Below are 21,101 nucleotides of genomic sequence, written 5' to 3'. Positions count from 1 at the left end.
TGTACCATAGGACTCCTTGATACACAGATTACATCAATATCTGGTCATCTGTGTGCTACATAATTTCTACTGGCTCCAAATTCTCTTGGCTTCTCTTTCTAAGGCCTGAGTGGGATATTTGACCCTTATGTGACTAGAGACAGTAAAAGACTCAAAGAACACTGGATAACTTTAGAAAGAATGTACAACACACCAGAGTGTCCTGGATGGGAGGATAATTTTTGTTTTTGTCTTTTTTGTGTAATGCAGAAAGAATCTACTAATACTGTTATTCTTTTGTTAAAAAAGAAGAAAAGAGAATGCTGAGACATGAGACATAAGACTATAAGTTTATTATAAGGCCCGTCAGAATGGGGAGACTAAGAAGAGGAACAGGGTAAATGGCTGACCGCCATGGCCAGTCGCCATAGAGAGACAGAGCGAGAGCATAGGTGGGGGACAGAGTAGAGCGGGGGAACAGAGAGCACAGAGAGCAGGAAGAGAGAGAACAGAGAGCGTAAATGGGCAGGGGCCTATCTTTTAAAGGGGTCCTCTGCACCTGCATGCAGACTTAATTCCCATGGAACCTTGGGCTGACCAGGGTATTGCCTGTTCCACCAGTTAACAGGGGCAGGCCATAATGCCTGAACCTTTCAAATACTCCAACCTTATTTTTTGTATTAGTTGTCTTGTTTTGCCTTCAAGGAGGCAGTTTTCTGAGCCAATATTTAACTGCTGTTGCCACTCAGTTTTAAAGTCTGCATCAAACATTTGCTACCACTATCACAAAGAATGCTCAGCTGGAGGATTTATTATGAAAATACTCCATTTCAACATTTCCTCATTGTGGAAACTTCATGGCTTACCTCTGTTTCTGTGGGTGCCAAGTCTGTCTTGGGAAACCAGTTATGGAACTGGGTAGAAATCCAATGATTTCCATCACATGCTAGAAATATCATGGTCAAAAACCAACCCCCAAGTCTACAGTGGAAAATCAGTTTGTGTTAGACAGGACAATGCTTGCCTTATTCTTTGAGGATGGTGTGACTAACAGAAATGTACTGAAAGTGAAAAACAGCTCAGAAACCATAGATTCTGCCTTGATATCCATTCTTCTGCAGTTTAGACATGAACTCCCCAGAGCTGCCAAGTTTATGTGTTTAATGTAATGGATTCTTATGAATGTAGTTCAAAATTTACTCTCAGAAGAAGAGGTAGATTTCATTCTGGATATCACAAATAGGCCTCTTTAGAGTCAATGATAAAGATAGTCATTTTTAGGTGAGTAGTCTGTTTAAAATGATTAAAACAAGGAAGACAAAATGTATTATGGTGGTCAAATGGAAATCTCCATCCAACTGTAAACTAAAATTATAAAGAAATCTCAGGGCATAGAATGTCTATAAAGGAAAACTAGTCATAAAGCCATGATTTAAAACATATTCATCTGTTGAAACATATTTCATATTGAAAATTGATCTTTTTCTCATGTACTATATCCTGATTATCATTTTCCACCCCTCAATGCCTCCCAGTTCCTCCCCACAACTCTGCCCATTCAGTTCTACTCCCTTTATATCTTTCATTAGGAAACAAACAAGTTTCTAAGAAGTAATAAGATATAACAAAATAAAATATGATAAGATAAAAATAAAATTATCACACTGACATTAGACAATACAAACAAACAGGAGGAAAGGAGCCCAAGATAAGCTACAAGAATCAGAGACCTACTCATTCCCAGACTCAGAAATTCCATAAAATACTAAACTGGAAATCATAACATATAAACAAATGACCTGGTAGAGCCCAGTGCAGGCCCTGTGAATGCTGCCTCAGTCTGTATGAGTTCATGTGAGCTTTGCTTATGTTGATTAAGAAGGCCTTGTTGTCTTAGTGTCCTCCATCCTCTCTGGCTCTTACACTTTTCTTCTCTTCCATGGGGTTCCCTGAGCTCTTAAGAAAGGGATTTGAAGGAAACATCCCATGTAGGGCTGAGTGTTCCAAGGTCTCTTACCCTCTCCATAAAGCCTGGCTGTTGGTCTCTGTGTTTGTTCCCATCTGCTACAGAAGAACACTTCTCTGACAATGCCCAAACAAAGCACTGATCTATCAGTGTTGTAGAATGTCATTAGGAGTAATTTTATCACCATGCTTTTTTTGTTGTTGTTGTTAGTTTGTTTTTAGGACTAATAGGATATAGTTTCAGGTCTCTGGGCTATCTAGTCTCTGGTTCTTGGTCACCCACACAGTGTGGTGTCTGGGTTCCATTTCATGGAGTGGGCCTTACGTCAAATCAGATATTGGTTGGTTACTCCCACAAACTTTGTGCCATCATTGCCCTAGTATATCTTGCAGGTAGGACACCATTGCTAGAGGATTTGTGGTTGACTTGGCGTTTACATTTTTCTTTTGATAGTGTTAAAAGTACCGTTCTGTAGCAAAGATGGTAGGAAGTAGGGGTGAAGGCTCAATGTAGACACCTGCTCAATTTCTCCATGTTTAATAAGTTGTGTAGGTGTTGTCCTCAGCAATAGAGCCTTGTTGTCAGTTTGTGGAGAACAGCCTATAGTCTTGACAACAGCTTGGGTTTTTTGGAGATTACTATGGGACCCCTTTGACCAACAGCATAATCAGATGTAAATAAATCCAGGTACCGGAAGCTTCCTAAGGTGAAAAGAGATGGCCAGTTGGAACTCTGTTTGCTGTATTATTTGGCTATTTTATTTAGATTGCCTTTATGTATATAGAAAGCTTTTACTGGACTAGGTTTCCATACTATCCTTCAAATGGCCCTTAGTTGTAGCTGTCTCTCCCTGTATTCACTCACTTAGCCTCCTCTACACTCCTGCTCCCCACTTGGTCCTCCTGTTCCAGTTACCCAAATCCATCCATAATTACCTGTCCTGTTTTCCTTTCTTAAGAAAATTGAACTGTCTTCTCTAGTCCTTCCTAACTTCTCACCTCTGTGGTTCTATGGATTGTAGCTTGGTTATCATTGACTCAACAGCCAATATCTATATATAAGTTAATGTATACCATATTTATCTTTCTGGGACTAGGATACCTTACTCAGGATAATTTTTTCTAGTTCTATCCATCCTTTTCCTGCAAAACTCATGATACAAGATTTTTTAATGGATGAACAATATTTCATACTACAAATGTACCCCATTTTCTTTATCACTTCTGTTGAGGGCTATTATGTAGTCTCCATTTTTCACCTATTATTAATAGAATAGCAATTGACATACTTAAGCAAGTGTCCTTGTGGTACAGTGAAGCTTCCTTTGCGTATAAATACAAAGAGTGGGAAGGCTGGATCTTGAGGTAGAGTGGTTATCATTTTCCTGAGGAACCACCACACAATCTCCATTGTGGCTGTACAGGTTTGTATTGCCACCAGCAGCTCATGTGTGTTCCCCTTACTCCAAATCCTTACCAGCATGAGTTGTCATTTGTTAGTAAAAGCTTAATGAAAAAAATGCAGTCTGTTAAGCACAACCTAGACATTAGGAAATTAGCACTAATACATTATTATCATTTCATCATACATTAATGGTATGTAGTTTCGACATCTTTTGGTTCCTTTTATTTGGAACAGTTTCTCAGTCTTCTTTGACTTTTGTGTTGAAACTTAAAGTTGACAGAAATGACACTATGTCCTTTCAGTGGCTAGACCTAAGTGATAGGTGGGCTTGATTTCCCTTACTGTTTATCATAGCTTTACCTTCTTCTTTCCCTAATCCTCCTTTTTCCACTTAAACCTTTAGCCCCAAGAATTCTCCCATCCCATTCTCCTTTAACATCACATGTGTTCTACTATTATTTCTGATAGCTTTTCCTTGGGTTGGAAGATTAAAAATTTCCATAAGTTTCTCACACATCCTTCATTTTGGTTAAGGCTTCTATTACATTTCTCTAGTCTGCTTCATGCTTGAACCTTTCTGCCTCCAATATTTCTCCTCTCTACTTTCATTGCACCTACATTTGCTATCTCTATTCCCTAATATGTCCATTCTCAGTGAGTCATTTCTGTACTAATTGTCTTTTAGGCAAGGTGTGCTAATGGGTGTGATAGTGACATAGTGTTATGGGGTCACCAATGTCTATTGCAGTCATGAAATCACAACATCTATGTTACATCAACAAAGTCAGCACAGTATTAGGCCCATCAACTTTTCATCCTGTAAGGGGCTCATATCCTGCTTCAGAGATCCTCACACATTCATAATACTCAGAACATCCATGTTCACAGCTACTGTATTCACAGTAGTGGGTTCTTCTTAGCAAATGATATTTGGCTACTTCCCCAGCAAAATATGCCTTAGTATATAATACAAAGGGGTAATTTTTTAAAAAATGTTTTTATTAGTTCAAATTAGGAACAAGCTTGTTTCACATGTCAATCCCTTCTCCTTCTCCCTTCCCTTACCCCCATCCCTCCTCCCCCACCCCTGACCTACTCCCCCACCCCATCCACCCTCCACTCCCCAGGCAGGGTAGGGCCCTCAACCAGAGCTCTGCAAAGTCCACCACATCATCCTGGGCTCGGCCTGGGCCCTTCCCCATGTGTCCAGGGCCAGAGTGCATCCCTTCATGTGGGATGGGCTCTCAAAGTCCCTTCTTACACCAGGGAAAAATACTAACCCACTACCAGGGGCCCCCTGGAGTGCAGAGGCCTCCTCATTGACATCCATGTTCAGGGATCAGGATCAGTCCTGTACTGGCCTCCCAGACAGAATCTGGGGTGGATGTGCTCCCACAAAGTGGGTAATTACTACATTTCTTTGAAAATGAAGTAGTAACACTGTTGATTAGACAACTGATTAGTAATTACTGCTTAGTTGGTTGAGAGCCTGGACTTCCTGACTTTGGATGCACAGGCCTTATTCTTGTTTGTTTGTTTGTTTTTGTTTTTACGTTTGCTTCTTTGAGACAGCCCTGGCTGTCCTAGAATTAGCTGTGTAGAATGGGCTAGTCTGGAACTCACAGAGATCAATCTGCCTCTGCCTCCTGAGTGCTGTGATTAAAGGCATGTGCCACCATCGACTGACATAGATCTTATTCTTAAATTACTAAACTGAGACATAAAACAGTTTTTCTTTTGACAGATTCACAGAAGTTTTCCGTTTGTCAGCTTGGGCCAGGGACTTTTAATAAAAGTGTCATATGTGTATCTAATGAAATGCCTAAAACCTGTCAGTTATTCTGGTTAACTTAAAAAACTTTAAGATGTCCATATGACTCCAACAATCATATAACTAGTAACTTCTATTTTTCTTATCTAAAATTATCCAATACTATTCTTCAAGAAATCATTGGAGTTGGCCATGATGGCTTATGACTATTACCCCAGAACCCAAGAACCCAAAGCAAGAGGCTCTCATGAGTTCAAGTCCAGCCTGGGCTACAGAGACCTTGACTCACCACCTTCCACTCAAAAATGTGTTTTGGGGAATTTTGAATAATATGGTTTAGAAAATATATTCCAGGAATAAATACTTAAAAATTCTGACAGCAAATGAGCAAACATTTAATGAGTTTGTGTTTTCCTTGTGTTGTTGGGAGAAGATCCTCAGAGAGGGTTGCTTTTGTTGTGTGTCTCAGCTCCCCAGAGGCATGTTGGTTCTCTCTTCTGTAGCTTGTGCAGACTGAACTAGCTTTAATTAAGCATAAAGAATTCCTAACACATCTGATTGATCCATCTCATTGGATAATCATTTGATGTTTCAATGCCTCTCATAGAGTAGAAAGTCCTGATTCACCTATCATCTGGGAAAAGATCCTGGAGGTCTGAGTCTCCAGGGGTCTTACATTACAAAGTCTCTATTTTCAGTTTCCATGCTTCCATCCATGTTTTGCACTCATAAACAAACAAACAAACAAAAAAACCTCATTAACAGCCAGGACAAACCAGAGAGAGAGAGAGAGAGAGAGAGGGAAGTGATTTTTGTGAGTGCCACTGTGCACTGAATGCTGGGCTAGGCCGCTGTTATGTTTCAGTTTGTGACATGAAATTGTATGTTTGGAAAGCATATTGCATTTTAGCCACTTCAACCATGATGGCTTAGGCTTGATGTGAAGGCCACAGCACTGACTATTGTCCTCCTTCTGCTGCCTTTGCTGAAACCCAAGAGTAGGAAGCCATGGAGACATTCCTGAAGGTCAGTGAAAGGCTGTAGGAAACTACAATTCAAAGAGGCTCACATACTTCTGGCCTTCCTATGCATTTTACATTACATAATTTATGCTTATATTGCCTACTACATATTTATGAGCATTTTAAATCAAAACTAGAACTGGAAGAATTTCAAAAAGTTTATGAAAGGATCAACACAGTTGCTTGGCAATCTTTGGTGCAGCTACGGTGTGATTTTCCTCATACTGGTGAGTCCATTCATAGGAAAGCATTTTTGTCTGCTAGAAATACATATCTCACTTTTCCTGTCAATTGTTAGATATATTTTTACTTGTGTAAACAGGTGTGGTGGTTTAATTAGGCCCATAGATGCATAGATTTGAATGCTTGGTCTCCAGGGAGGGGCAATATTAGGACGTGTATCCTTGTTGGAGTGTGGGGGATCAAATAATTCTGTTATGGAATCTTTGGGGACCCAGCCTCCAGCTTCAGTAAACGTGGAGCACTGGAAAGCTCCAGCTCACCATTGTATTGTTAATTGCCAGTAGGGCTACTATTGTTTTGTTAGACCCCCGGAAAACTCAAGTATCCGGGGTCCCAGGCCACGTTCTCGGTCACCCCAATCACCAGGCGGATTCGAGAGCTTGCTGCAAACTGCACGAGGCTTTATTGTAATTAAACGAGCTAACCCCATGTTAGCTCGGGTCTTCCACCCACCCACCATGGCAGATGGCTAGCAAAAGACGGCTCCTAGGGGCTCCCTAGAGATCTTATAGGGCAGCGTAAGGGGAGTGTCTAGGGGTACACACAGACTCAGGATTGGTGTGCCTCCAGGCTTGGAGGGCTTGCCCTGTGTCGATTGGTCAACTGGTTGTTATGTCCCATAGGCCCTCCCAGGGTGGTTTCTATACTTTGTGCGTCATTGCTGTGCGCTTGTCTGTAAAACACACCCAGGGTTGTAAAGCATAGCACCACCAGCTAACTTCTGATTGGTTCCTTGTCACGAGGCAGGCATCTGACTTTCTAGTATCTAGGACAAGGTCATAGAAGCACGTGTTTGGCCTTTACGGCTGCAAAAAGGGAAGCTGGTCCCTTCTGTTTACCATGGCCTCAGGGTAATATGCCTCCTAGTTTGTGTCTCTATTGGGCCTAAGCATCTGAATAGGCCTGCACCTGGGTGGAGGTGCAAGGGGTGTGAGTAACTAGGGTGGACAGGAGTGAGGGGCAAGCAACCAGAGGAGAGAGGAGAACAAGGAGAGATATGGTTCCCTCGTGGTCATGGCAGGATGGTTAAGAAACAGCAGAAAAGATGGCAAATAAACAAATAAACAAGAGACTCTAGTTTTACAACATGGAACTGAGAGCTCTCTAAAGATGACAAGAAGCCTGTGTTTGATCTGTGTTTGGTTGCTAGGAGTTTCCAGTTCCACGCTCCCCCACTCAGGCAGAACCTCATGGCTGTGGTGGCTTGGAGCTGAGACATGCCAGGAGTATCTACATTGGAGTAGATGTGACTTTGTTGGAATAGGTGTGTCACTAAGGGGTGAATTTGAGGTCTCAAGGTATGCCCAGTGTGGCATTTGCTTCCTGATGCCTGCTGATCCCGATGTAGAACTTTCAGCTCTTTCTCCAGCACCAAGTCTGCCTGAATGCTGTCCTACTTTCTACTATGATGATAATGCGCTAGACCTCTGAAACTGTAAGCCAGCCCCATGAAAAGTTTTACTTGATAAGAGTTGCCATTGTCATCAAGTCTCTTCATAACAATAGAAACCCTAACTAAGATGGAAGTTGGTACAAGAGACTGGGGTATTGCCTGACTGTGCTTTGTTGGAATGTGGACTGGTGATTACACAAGCAATTGAACACTGTAAGTGGGGCTTAATGGGCCATCCTAGCAGGAACAAGGAACACAGTGGTGCTTGAGGGTGATTTGAATTATGGGAAGCTGGCTCAAGCAGTTTCAAAAGAGAAGAATGTTATTATGTGGCACAGAGACCATTCTTGTGATATTTTGGTGAAAAATATGGCTGCTTTTAGCCTTTGTCTGAAAATCTGCCTGAGGCTAAATTGAAGAGATTTGGATTGATTGCTTTGGCAGAGGAAATTTCAAAACAGCCTAGTATTGATTCTGTTGTGTGATTATTAGTGTTCACTCTTATGAAGAGCTGTAATGAAAAGGAGCAAGCTGAGCAAGGAAAATGCAAACTGTTGAGTTCAAGAAAAAAAAAGCCACGAAGAAATGGAATGAAGTAAAAGCTTGCATTCAAGGATGTAAACAGATTAAAGAAAATCTTGATGTTAAATGGAATAAAGGGAGTGGTGACCTCAGGGCAAGATCCCACCCAACTAAGCTTCCAACTTGTGAAAAGGAAGTAAAGAAAATCTTAGAGCCAGGTGTGATGGTGCATGCCTTTAATCTCAGCACTCCAGAGTCAGAGGCAGGCAGATCTCTGAGTTTGAGGCCAGCCTGAGCTTGAGACCAGCCTGGTCTACAGATGCAGTTCTAGGGCAGCCAAGTTTAGGCATCAAAGAAAACCATGGAAAAGAGAAAGCTGGTCAAAATGTATTTGAACAAGGGCAGTGTTCTAGTCCCAGCAAGTAACAGAGTCTGGCAGATTTGGCCTTGTGGTTGAGAATCAAGGATAGAAGAAAGGGATTATGGAATCTCCCTCCAAGACCAAAGAAAACTACTGAGGCTGGGTATGTGTCAGGGGTATCCCTGAATGGAGGACTAGAGAAGTCATTGTGTGAAGCTGTGAAGGGGAAGACTGAACTGCCTTGGAGACCCCAAAATATTGGAGATGCCAGAGCCATGGGGTATTTGTCAAGGAGAACTGCTAACAGGGACTGGAACCAGCCCAAGGGGAAAGAAGTGTGTTGCAGTCAACAAAGTATAAAGGAATTGGAGATCTGAAGAGAGCTTTGATATCAGACATGGAGATACTGAGTTTGGAATTTGCCGAGGTGGTTTTCAGTCTTGCTTTGGTCTAGTATGACCTCACCTTGTTCCTGTTTGGAATGGTAATGTATATCCTGTGACTTTATATGTTGGACGTATGTGATCTCCTTTTTTATTTTTAATTTTACAAGGGATTACAGGTAAGAGAATGCATAAGTCTCAGAAGAGACTGTGGACTTTTAAACAAATATGAGACTGTTATAGACGATAGGGACTTTTGTAGTTGAACTGAATATATTTTGTATTATGTCATGGCTATAAGCCTATGGGGGCCAGGGAGTGGAATGTTGTGGTTTGAATGGACTGGCTCCCATAAACTCATGTGTTTTAATGCTTGGTCACAAGGAAATGCCCATATTAGGAGGTATAGCCTTGTTGGTATAGGCATGGTTTTGTTGGAGGAGGCATATCACTAGGGGGTGGGCTTTGAGGTCTCAGATGCTCAAGCTATGCCCAGTGTGGCATTCACTTCCTGCTGCCTGCTGCCTGCTGCCCTGCCATGCTTTCCACCATGGCAATAAATGATCTAAACTTCTGAAACTGTAAGCCAGCTCCCATTAAATGTTTTCCATTATAAGAGTTGCCATGGTCATTGTGTCTCTTCACAGCAATAGAAATACTAACTAAGACACCAGGTGTGATAAATCAGTATTCCTACAAAAGCATTTATTGGGAGCTCAGCCTATTGGGTACAGCATTTCAAACTATCTTGAATTCAACATGTCTGTAACATCTGCTGGACTTGTAATAAAAATATTTGTAAGTTTTACTTCAATAATTGCAGGCTTTGAAGTTATTTTAACACAATTCCTTTATTTTTCAATGAGCTCTGCTATGCTGCTATATGACAGGGCGATTATGTAGAGTGTCAATGAGCAGGTAGTTACTGAAGCTGGAATGTATGGCTGCGAAAAACTCTACCATAAAGAAGTGTGTATATGAGTAGAACTGGAAGTTTAGCCTGACTTAAACATTATATAATATATACATGTATGAATCACATGTTATTCTATCAATATCTACAATTTTATATTTTAGTACATATTAAAGTAAATTGAGTTACAGAAGGGCTAGTTCCTTAAGATATTTGTTGGGACTGGGCTGGGGAGGAGGCTCAGTGGAAAGTGCTTGGTGAGCAAGCATAAGGACCTGAGAGTGAATTCTGAGAAATGGAATAGAAGTAGTAATACTGGAGAAAGATATCCTGATGTCAACTATAGCCTCCACATGTACCCAAACAGGAGACAGTGTCCCTCTACACATACACACTATACACATACCCACAGAGAAGTCATCACCCTCACCCTCAACAATAAACCACACACATACCCAAACATCCCCCCATATACACTACACTATACAGGAGAACGCCTCCCCACCACACACATGGCCCACACATACACCTCCATCACACACACCTCCCATACACAACTTAAAACAACAAGGTATTTCTGTTACAAACATAGACAGTCTTCTTGGCTTCTAGCTTTTATGCGTGATGTTTTTGCTTGATGTCCACTGGCATTACATTTCTGAGTTACATGTTTACTACTTTATGCTGCACAGCAGGGGAATTGTTCTTCTCCACGTGCATTGGCTCATTTAAGGTTTGTTTTGACTGGCACATACTGATTAGATCTGTAAATTGCTACATGACTCTTCATTCTTCCTTGGGAGCTACAGTGTTGTTGTTGGCTAATAATTAATGGGCTTGATGCTGCCCTTTTGCTAAAAAGGGTTTTGTTTGTTTGGTTTTCCTTTCTTTCCTAAAACAAAAACAATGCTGGAACTATCAGAAAAGAAGCACAGCTCTTGAGAGCAAATTATTACCACAGTTAATCATGTAACTGTGATGTTGTGATTGTGGCATGGATGCTGCTTCTATAAGGGGCCAGCGTACTTAATGAAGAGTAGGCAATGACGCTGTGAAGTGGCTTTGTAAATATCAACTTACATGTATCCTCTGATGAAACTGCTCCTTAATTCCTAGATTGCTATAAATTATAGATTTGAAAAACAATGATAAATTCTTCAGGTTAAATTCTGCTGACAAATGTGAAAAGGAAATTGTGAATATATATATATATTATATATATATATATATATATATATATATATATATATATGTTCAAAAATCTGTTTCTGGTCTGGGAAGACGGCTCAGTAGATGAAGTGTTCGCTTTCTAAGCATGAGTATTGGGGTTCAGATAACAGCACCTAGGTAATAAAAGCTGAATATGGTAACATTTATCTGTAACCTACACCTGGGTAAGGGGACGGTTTGGAGAGAGACAGATGGAACCCATGGCTTTGCTGGCCCATCAGGGTAGCTGAAACTGTGAACCCTAAGTTAGTGAGAGACTATCTTAGTTAGGGTTTCTATTGCTATGAAGAGACACCAAGACCACAGCAACACCTGTAAAGGAAAACATTTAATTGGGGCTGGCTTAGAGTTTCAGATGTTTGGTCAACTCTCATCATGATGGGAAATAAGGCAGTATTCGGGCAGACATGGGGCTGGAGCAGGAGCTGAGAGTTCTACATCTTGATCTGCAGGCAGCAGAAAGGAAGTGCCATAGTGGGCATTGCTTGAGCATATGTGAGACCTTGAAGCCCACCTCCACAGTGACACACTTTCTCCAACAAGGCCACACCTACTCCAAAAGGCCACACCTCCCAGTAGTGCCTCTCCTTAGGGGCCAAGCATTCAAACACATAAGTTTGCATAGCTATGGAATCCATAGCTATTAAAACTACCACAGAGACCTTGCCTTAAAATAAGGTGAAGAATATTAAAAGAAGACACCTGAAACAAATCTCTGGCCTACACGTATTCATATGCATGAGTGCACAAGTGTGAGTGCATACGCTCGCTAGCACATGTACGCCCCCCCCCGCCCCCGCCCACACACACGTACCAGAAGGATTTACTGATAATGTAATTTTATGCTTGCCCAAATTTAGATCATTTAAGCAATTGTATGATGGAGATTTAGTGAAGCACACCGTAAAGTAGATATTCAATGGACAGGGAAGTGTGCTTAAGCAGCTTACTTACTGTGTATCTGCATGCTTTTAGAAAAGACAAGTCACGAAACATACTTAATGCATCTCTTTCTCTCTCAGCCTTGAATGCAGCCAACTTGTGATTCCACACAGTTACCCAGTCCAAGAACTCCATGAAGTCTTAGCATTCAGGAAGGAAATTAAAACATGTTCCCAAAGAAAAACCAGCTGAAGAGTCACAGGCAGAGTCATGGGTGTCTTGGCATGTCTGATGACTCAAAATGTGTCACAAAACCCTAGAACCAATGTTAGAATATGTCAAGCAGTCCTAGGAAGTGGTGCTGTCTTGAATGCTTTAAGTGTTTTGAATTTCTGTTATTTTCTCAAGTAGTTTGAGTAATATTTTAAAAATAGTTACTGCACCAAAACTAAGGGTCGTATTTTGAGTGAAAGCATCCCACTGTTTTAATGTCATGCTCCATGTAGGAAATTCATCTTCTGTGAGTATGTGTGAGAATGGAAGATGCTCATTTGTCTAGACTTGAAGTCAGTGATGTGTGTTCCACATCTGGCTGTGCAAAACTGGACCTGTGGTGTGGCCCACTGGTCAGGAGTAGCAGGAAAATCCCTGGGAGTCTGTAAGAACACAGGTGCTTAGGCTGACCCCAAACCTAAAACTTTAGAACCTGTAGCCTACTAAGACCCACAGGTGATGGGACTTTAAGCTTTGAAGTTTGGGGTGGTTCTGCTTTAGTAATAGGGTTCTAAACAGAGTTGGGTTCCTCCTTGACACCTGCCATTGTTACATAGGCCGTGTCTCTCCAATTGGGAGCTGTGATTTCTGAGGGTCCACGGACACCATCACTGTGAAGAACCAAAGACGCTTAGTTACTCTGAAGGCAAGGGCAGTTTGTCAGTTGCAGCAGTTTCCAAATGAAAGGCCATGCTTCTTTCTCACTCTGCCGCTGGCCTTCCCCTTCACCCTTTCCAAGATCCCTAGGGGCTAAATTCTCATGTCTGCTAATTGCTTTTTCCTGTTTGCAGGGTCTGAGTTGTAGTGAACTGTTAATTCCCTGAGACAGCTGCTCTGAAGTTGTCCCCTGTGGAATTGCACTCCCACGTTCCGTTCCTTGTGAATGTATGTTGTCTCAACAAAAACAGAACCTTCAGAGGATTTATGTCTTTATCTATGAAGGACTTGGGATTAGAGCAATGTTTTTTTTTGTTTGTTTGTTTTTGTTTTGTTTTGTTTTGTATTTCCTCTCCTAACTTTTATAACACACATAACCTTATTAGATTCTTTTATGACTTGGTGAGAGGTCAGGGCCGAAAGATTTACATAAGTAAAAGATTATTTATTTACCATGGGCTGCCATTTTGGCTGATGAGTTCAGAATGGGAGGATAAGGGTTGTGGGAACAGAAGCCCGCTCATTGTGTGGGGGCAGCCTATGGACAAGACACCACTAACAGCACCATGTCTTCCATGAACTCTAGTGAGCTCTGTTCATGGCCTTTTGTTTCTTAGTAGTGAGTGCTCTTGGTTGGTGCCAGGGGTGTAGGTTTTGGTTGTTAAGATGTTCTTTTTTAGTTATCCAGAAATAGAACATGGAATTGATATTACAAACCAATCAGCAGGCTTGTGGGGGTGGACTCTTTCTGGGGCTGTCTCTCACACACCCAGACTCTTAATTCAGCAGGGCAGGTTGGGGGAAGGATTGTAGTAGTAAAGAAATTAGAAATCTAAGGCTGGCAATGTGGCTCACAGAGCCACAGTATGCGTTCACCTTTGGCAATAGTAGGGTCCTCACCAAAGTGTTCAGTGTGGGAGAGGGAAGGTTTTAGTATAGCCTTTTATACTAACTTCAAGTCTGGTTTTAGATAAATTTAGTGAGATGACTGTCACACTTCCAGATACACAAGAGATAATTAAAAGATATGTTGAAATTTGAAAATACTGTTTAAATTTAGCAAGAAGCTTGAAATATTAGAGCCCATGAAACAGAGGCCAGAATGTGCTAAATGAACATTTTTGTGTTTGCTTGCAATGTATTTGTGTTATCTCTAAGTTGTTTGACATATTGGTAACTGTTCTTTTGAATTGTGTGTCAGAAATTTCTTAAAGGACATTTTCATTGAGGACCTTTACTGAAGGATTGGACTATCAGGGATAAGGTGAACATTTCACTTCTTTAAAAATTTCATTCATTGTGTATATATATATATGCACATAAATGCAGGTGACCCCAGAGATCAAAGAGATTGGCAGATCCTCTAGATCTGCAAAACAAGTTATAGGTTGTTCTCTCCCTGCTCCCCACTCACACACTTAATGAATAAATAAGTCCATAAAATTTTAAAGGAAAAAACTATTATAGGGACTGATTTGTGAGATGGAACTTAGCTTCATTATGGTATGCAGTACTGGGTAGAAATGTCCAGAAAGAAAAAAAGAAAATTTTTATATTAGGGTATTCTATGAACCTTACTGGGGAGATGTGAACAAATGTGTATCACCCCAGACAGGGCACCAATGACAAACAAACCAAGCAACAATTCAATCCACATCTAGCTTGATGAACCACTGAGTTTATTTGCTCAGGTGTAAGGACTGTAAAGTCTCACCCAGCCTGCGCTAGAATTTTCCCATAGATGCATGGATGGAGTACCCTCCCCTTACACAGTCATACTCCATCACCCTCAGAAAGCACATGGAGCTGGTGTCAGGAGGTGCTCCAGAGCTGGCTTCTCTTTCTAAGAGGGAACTGATCTTCATCAACAAATGAAAGTCTGGATAGCACTGGTTCTGGGAGTAGAGAGTCAATTCTTGAAGATTTTGTCCAGTCTTCTCCACTATGTTACTGCATTCTTATTCTTGCTCGGAAAGTTCTTGGAAATTTCCAGATATCCATTTGAAGTGTCCAAATAACTATATTTAGTCAGAGTAAGAAAGAGTATATATTCTGCTTGGTAGCTCCAGGCAAACTCAGAAAATTTCTATGGTTGGGTTTATGTCACACACCCACACCAGTGTAGCCAGAATATGCTGGGCCAGTTTACATAGGTCTTCTCACATCTTCCATCAAAGTGTTGATAGATGCTGTACTGAGTAGGGATGTTTCTGAAAGAGTATAGAGCTGATCTAAGGCGCAAGCAATTGTAGTAAAGATGATTGATGTCTTCAGTGGGAAAGTTTTTCCCCTTGTTTTTCATTCTTATGTGAATGAGTGAGAGGAGCAATTACTCTCTAGACAGCGTCAGACATATTCTCTAGGCTGATAACTTTATTTTGTCTCCAATCAATACTATTTGGACATCTCTGCATCAGCAATAGCCAGGAGGCCACTAGTGAGAACTGGTCTCCATGTGGGGATTCTTGTGTCACAAATTCCTGGATGAGGAGCAGCAGGTGTGCTCAGTTGTTTGTGCATAGGACATACCCCCTCTGTGGTGAATTCCAGCAGGGCTTCTTGTGGTTGTCCAGACCAATGTGTTTCTCTCTCTCTCTCCCTCTCTTTCTCACTCTCTCTTTCCCTCCCTCCTCCTCTTCTTCCTGCCCCTGTCTCTTCCATTTTGGAGACACGAAGCTCATTTTTTTTCTGAAAAATTATCAATTTGAATGCCTGTGAACCAAAAAATATTTATCATGCTTGATAAAATGCTCTGTAAGATTGACAGGTTCAACACAGATTTTTCTTGAGATTGTATCTGAAAAGATACTTTATGTGACATAGGAGCATCAGGAACTAGGCTGAGGAATATATGTCCATGTGCCTTATCATCCATCATTCAGAAGTCGTTTGGATTCAGATAGTAATGGAACTGTTGGAGCAAAAAGACTAGTTCCAAAGCTCACATTTTTTCCATCAGATGCCTCATGAAATGATTTGGGAAATGTTCCTTCCTTTTCTATTTTGTGAATGAATTGGGAAAGCATTGAGGTTAACTCTTTTTTGAAAGTATGGTAGAATTCTGTACTAAAACTGTCAAGTCCTAGGCCCTTTTGGTTAGGAGACTTTCAGTGAAGGCTTCTATTTCACAAGGAGTTATATGTGTCTTTAAAATACTTATCTGATCTTGATTTAACTTTAGTAAGTGGTATACATTTATAAAATTATGTATTTCATTTAGATTTTCTAATTGAATGGAGTACAGGTTTTTAAAGTTTATCCTTATGATTCTCTTGTTTTCCATAATATCTGTTGTTATATCCCCGTTTACATTTCTAATTTTGCTAACTGGATATTTTCTCTCTGCCTTTTGGATAACTTGCATAAATGTTTGATTTTTTTTCAAGGAATCAAGTCTTTGTTTCATTGATTCTTTGTATTATTTCTTGTTATGTCTATTTTACTTATATAAACCATGAGTTTTATTATTTCTTGCTATCTACTACTTTTGGGTGTGATTTCTTCTTTTGGTTTTGGAGCCTTCAGATGTGCTGATAAGTTGCTAGTATGAGATTCCACCTTCTTTTTTTTTTTAATATGTAGGCCCTTAGTGCCATAAACTTTCCATGAACTAGCCTTCTTTGTGTCCCATAAGTTTGGATAGGTTGTCTATTTATTTTCATTCAATTCTACAAAGACTTTAATTTCTTTCTTGACATAGTTTCCATTCAAAGTTAGTTGTTCAGTTTCCATGAGTTTGTAAGCTTTCTTTTGGTTCTATGGCTGTTCTTAAAGCTTTAATCTATGGTCCTCAGTTAGGATAATGTGTGTTATTTCAATTTTCTTATATCTGTTGAGACTTGCTTTATGTCTGAGTATGTGGTCAGTTTTAGAAGAATTCATGAGCTATGGAGAAGAATGTATATTCTTTTGTGTTTGGATGAAATATTCTATAAATTTATGTTAGGTCCATTTGGTTTATAATGTCAGCATTTCTCTGTTAGTTTTAATCTGGATAACTTGCCTGTTGGTGAGAGTGGTATATTGAAGTCTCCCACTATCCATGTGTGAGGGTCAATATGTGATTAGAGCTGTAGTAGCAATTTTTGTTTTGTTTCTTTTTTTTTAGAAAACTTCTTTGCCCTAGTGTTTGGTACATAGATGTTACAATTCTAATGTTCTCTCAGTGGATTTTTCTTTTGATTGGTATGCAGTGTCCTTTCATAACTCTTCTGATTATTTTTTGTTGGAAGTCTATTTTGTCAGATCTTAGAATATCTATACCAGCTTGCTCTTAGGTCCATTTTCTTGGAGCATCTGTTTTCAATCTTTCACCCTGAGGTGATGTCTTATCCTTGATGATAAGGTTTTTTATTGAACCCACTCTGTTAGTTTGTTGACAGATATCAATGAACAGTGTCTGTTGATTTTGATATTTCTGCTGTTGTTGTTATTAGTAGTGGTGTGTAGAAGTAAGTCTATCCTATAATTTGGGTTGAGATAGAATTTAATGTTTGGAGGCGATTCTTTGTGAAAATAAAGAACATTGGTAGAGGGTAGGCATTATGTTAGCATAATTTAAAATAATTCAAGAGAAAAATAACACAAGGTGAATGTAACCACCTATTCAGAAAAGAACGGTTTATGCAAAGAGAATGAAAGGCTGGTGGTGGACATTCTGCCTTGTGCACCAGATCCTCTCTAAAGGAATTCCTTCTCCGTAGCTTTCATCGACTGGTTTACATATACTAAGTCGTTTGGCTACAATTTTCTTTTCTTTTTTATTCTTTTGTGGGGCGGGACAAGAGTGGGCATCTTAGCCTTCATGTTGGCCTCATGAGCAGCCTCTAGGTTGAAGAACGATACAATTGCCAGATAGGAACATTGTGTTACAGCAGGTTCTTTGGAATATGGTCAAGTCCTCACACTTGTATATAGCATGAGAATCCCTACAATAAACTTTCTAATGAAATTTTTTAAATTTCTCATGTTGCTGAGTCAAACAGTTGGCAACATGATAACTTATTTTGCATATTTTAGAAAACACTGAGTACTGTTTACAACTGGATACTCTTTATACTCATTTATACTAGTTAGAAGATGAGAAATCTGTCACATCCATGTTCTTGAATGTTCATCTTTGTGAAACTTAGAATACTGAAAACAAAACAAAAGGTTCCAAATTAGTGATTAGCTAGCTACATGGAAGTATGTCTTTACTTGAAAACAATCAAATATTCAATGATTGAGAAAAATTGTTAGGGTAGGAGGCAACTGTGCTATGACCCTGAGTGAAAAATATAAAGTTCTATGCTTATTATGAGTCAATGTAATAATTTATGTGTGTCCCTTAGCACAGAATATCAGAAGCAAATGGAATGAAATGTTAGCATGATCAATTTTTTGTTTGCATTGGAGTACTAAATAAGACTTATTATTTTATCATTTTTATATATCTCCTAAATTTCCTACAGTGGTCATGTACATAATTAGACAAAGCCAATATTAAAAATTACAGGTAAAATAATGTATTATAAAGGATGGGTGCTTTCTTCTGTTATGCAGAATAACTTTGACAATTTCAAAAGGATGTTTATTCCATGTTATTCATTATAATGAAGTGTTTTCTTCTGAATCTTCTCAAAAGTGGGATTTAAGAAGGTATAGTGACTGCTGAATTGGTGGTTACATGTTCTTGCTTCCAAGACTGATAACTTAAGTTGGGTCCTGTGAACCCACATGGCAGACAGAGAGAACTGATTCCCCCAGGTTATCCCCTGACCTTTACATGTGTGCTGTGGGACGTGTGTGCCCCACAATAAATAAAGGTAGTAAAAGCTGAAAATTTATAACCACCCATATTATTACAATTAAATCAAACTTAAAATATCTTCATGTCTGCTCATGGTTTAACTAAAAATTAAATCAATATATGTTTTAAGTGGTGAAGATTAAACACATTATGATAAATTTTTATTTCAAGATAAATATGTTTGCTAGATTTTAATCAAACAACAGTTTAGAGATATAGCTATATGTACACATAGAATATATACATTTTAGAACAGTAAGACATATTTTATGACAACTCTGCTTAACAAAGACTGTGAAGACTGGTCTGCCCAGGAAGACACAGTTTCCTGGGACACAATCACCACTTCAAAAGTGAATCAGCTTTGGTATGCGACTGCTATAACATCATTATATACACGTAAGATGGAGTGGACACTATTTTGGTAGTGTGGTTTCTTGAGCTACTGGTTGAACTTCACAAAAAGTTTTGAAACTTGATGGCTACTGCTTAGCAAATCATAGGGACAACAGTGTCATAGTCACTAGTAGCTGAACAGATGGAAAAGCTTCCCTGCCCCTTGGAAGCTGCTGACTTCCCTTCTCCTTTATGCTTGTCTACAGATTTACTATATTCTAAATACCTTCATGTGGAAATCAAAAGCAACAGGATGAGAGGAGACAGGGGACATTGCTTTTCGCCCTGTACACTGTTTCAAAATCAATAGTCACTCAGTTTTTGACATTGTTCTTGGAGCAGTTATTATCCAGTCAATGAAAAAAGTGGTGAACAGTGGCTTTGCTCCTATTCCAAAGCTTTTGTTCAGTGCTCTAGAAAACATGTACAGTTCACCAAGTCCATTCTCTGCTTCAACACTGAAATGGGTGGGGGTTGAACATCCCTTTGGCAGTGAGCTGTTTCGCCAAAAGCTGCTCTGGCTTCTTCTTGTCAGCGGATCACTTCACTAGCAGGCTTTGAACTCCTCACTCCACATCAAAACAAGATGCAGGCTTCTTGGCCGATGAGCTCATGTTATCTGAAGGGCGGTAGGAAAGAGTGCTCATTTTTGTTGACAGGCCTGAGTGGGACTTGGCCTTTGGGGGAATGTATTTCAGAAGCTGGAGGAAATATTTTTTAAATTTTTTCCCTAGAAAGCCGTAAAACAGAGGGTTCAGGCAGTTGTTAAAATAAGCTATGCAGATGGTGATGGGCATGGCAGTGTCCACGATGTCAGCAATTTTACAGTCACGGATGACTCCCAGCTGAATGAGCACATCCAGAAAAGTGAAGATTTGATGGGGAACCCAGGAAAAGAAAAAGAAAAGCACAATCGCCATAATTATCCTAAAGATATCATCATTTCTTGGCTTGTTCTTCTGAATGCCATAAGCCTTCTTTAGGGTTTTCCAAATTAGAGTATAGCTGGTGAGAATGATCAGAAAAGGGAACAGGAAGCCCAAAACATTCTTGGTCAGGCCCAGCCCTATGGGGAGAGTTGAGTTCTGAGACTCATAATGAAAAGCGCAAACTGTGATATTGGTGTTCTCAATGAAAAATACGTTTCGGTGGATGACAACTGGCAAACTGGCCAAGCCAGCCAGCAGCCAGATGATAATGCAGGTGACTTTGGCCACTAGCATCGTTCGGCCGAGGCGAGACTTCATTGGGTGGACAATGGCCAGGTAGCGATCAATGCTGAGACAGGTGAGCAGGAACACACTGGCATAGAGGTTGAAACTGACACTGGCTGAAGCGATCTTACACAGGTGATTGCCAAAGGGCCAGCGGTATTCCATAGCTGTATACACAGCCCACAGTGGCAAAGTCAACAAAAAGCAAAGATCAGCCAGGGCAAGATTCAGAAGAAAAACACTGGCCACAGTCTTCAGCTTCATGTAAAAGTAAATGACAATAACTACCAAGCTGTTTCCAAATATTCCAACCACAAAGATGATACTGTAAAGAGTAGGGATCATGACAAAAATGTAATTGTGCCTGCCAGCTTTGGGGCAGTCATCTTGGATTCTTTTAATTCCATCTTCAGTAGAGGAGTTAAGGAGCATGTTGCTCTCTTGGGGTGTGTTGTTCTCAGACACTAATCAAAACGCACCTGGAGAAAACAAAGATTTATTTTAAAAAGTGTAGGTTCCTATTGCAAATAAGCAATTTTAATTCTCAATCACAACTCCGAGAATTCACTTTTAGTCTTAGGAAAAATATTAGATCATAAATCTCTATAGGCTTGTAAATGCATTGGAAATAACAATGTAAGCATTGGAAAACATGACCAAACTAAATTAGCTCTTCCAAATGACTTGAGAGCTGGGATGAG

At 40.1% G+C, this 21,101-nt stretch overlaps 1 protein-coding gene across 1 annotated transcript; it reads right to left on the bottom strand.

Annotated features, from left to right (window-relative positions):
- Nucleotides 1–19,752: 19,752 nt before the first annotated feature.
- On the bottom strand, nucleotides 19,753–20,832 carry Agtr1 (angiotensin II receptor type 1). Its single transcript, XM_035451921.1, has one exon. It carries the CDS (start codon nucleotides 20,830–20,832, stop codon nucleotides 19,753–19,755), a length of 1,080 nt encoding a protein of 359 aa, XP_035307812.1.
- Nucleotides 20,833–21,101: the final 269 nt, after the last annotated feature.

This window comes from Cricetulus griseus (genome assembly GCF_003668045.3).
Source record: "Cricetulus griseus strain 17A/GY chromosome 1 unlocalized genomic scaffold, alternate assembly CriGri-PICRH-1.0 chr1_0, whole genome shotgun sequence".
In the NCBI taxonomy this organism is placed as follows: domain Eukaryota; kingdom Metazoa; phylum Chordata; class Mammalia; order Rodentia; family Cricetidae; genus Cricetulus; species Cricetulus griseus.
This window is presented reverse-complemented; position numbering and strand designations above follow the sequence as displayed.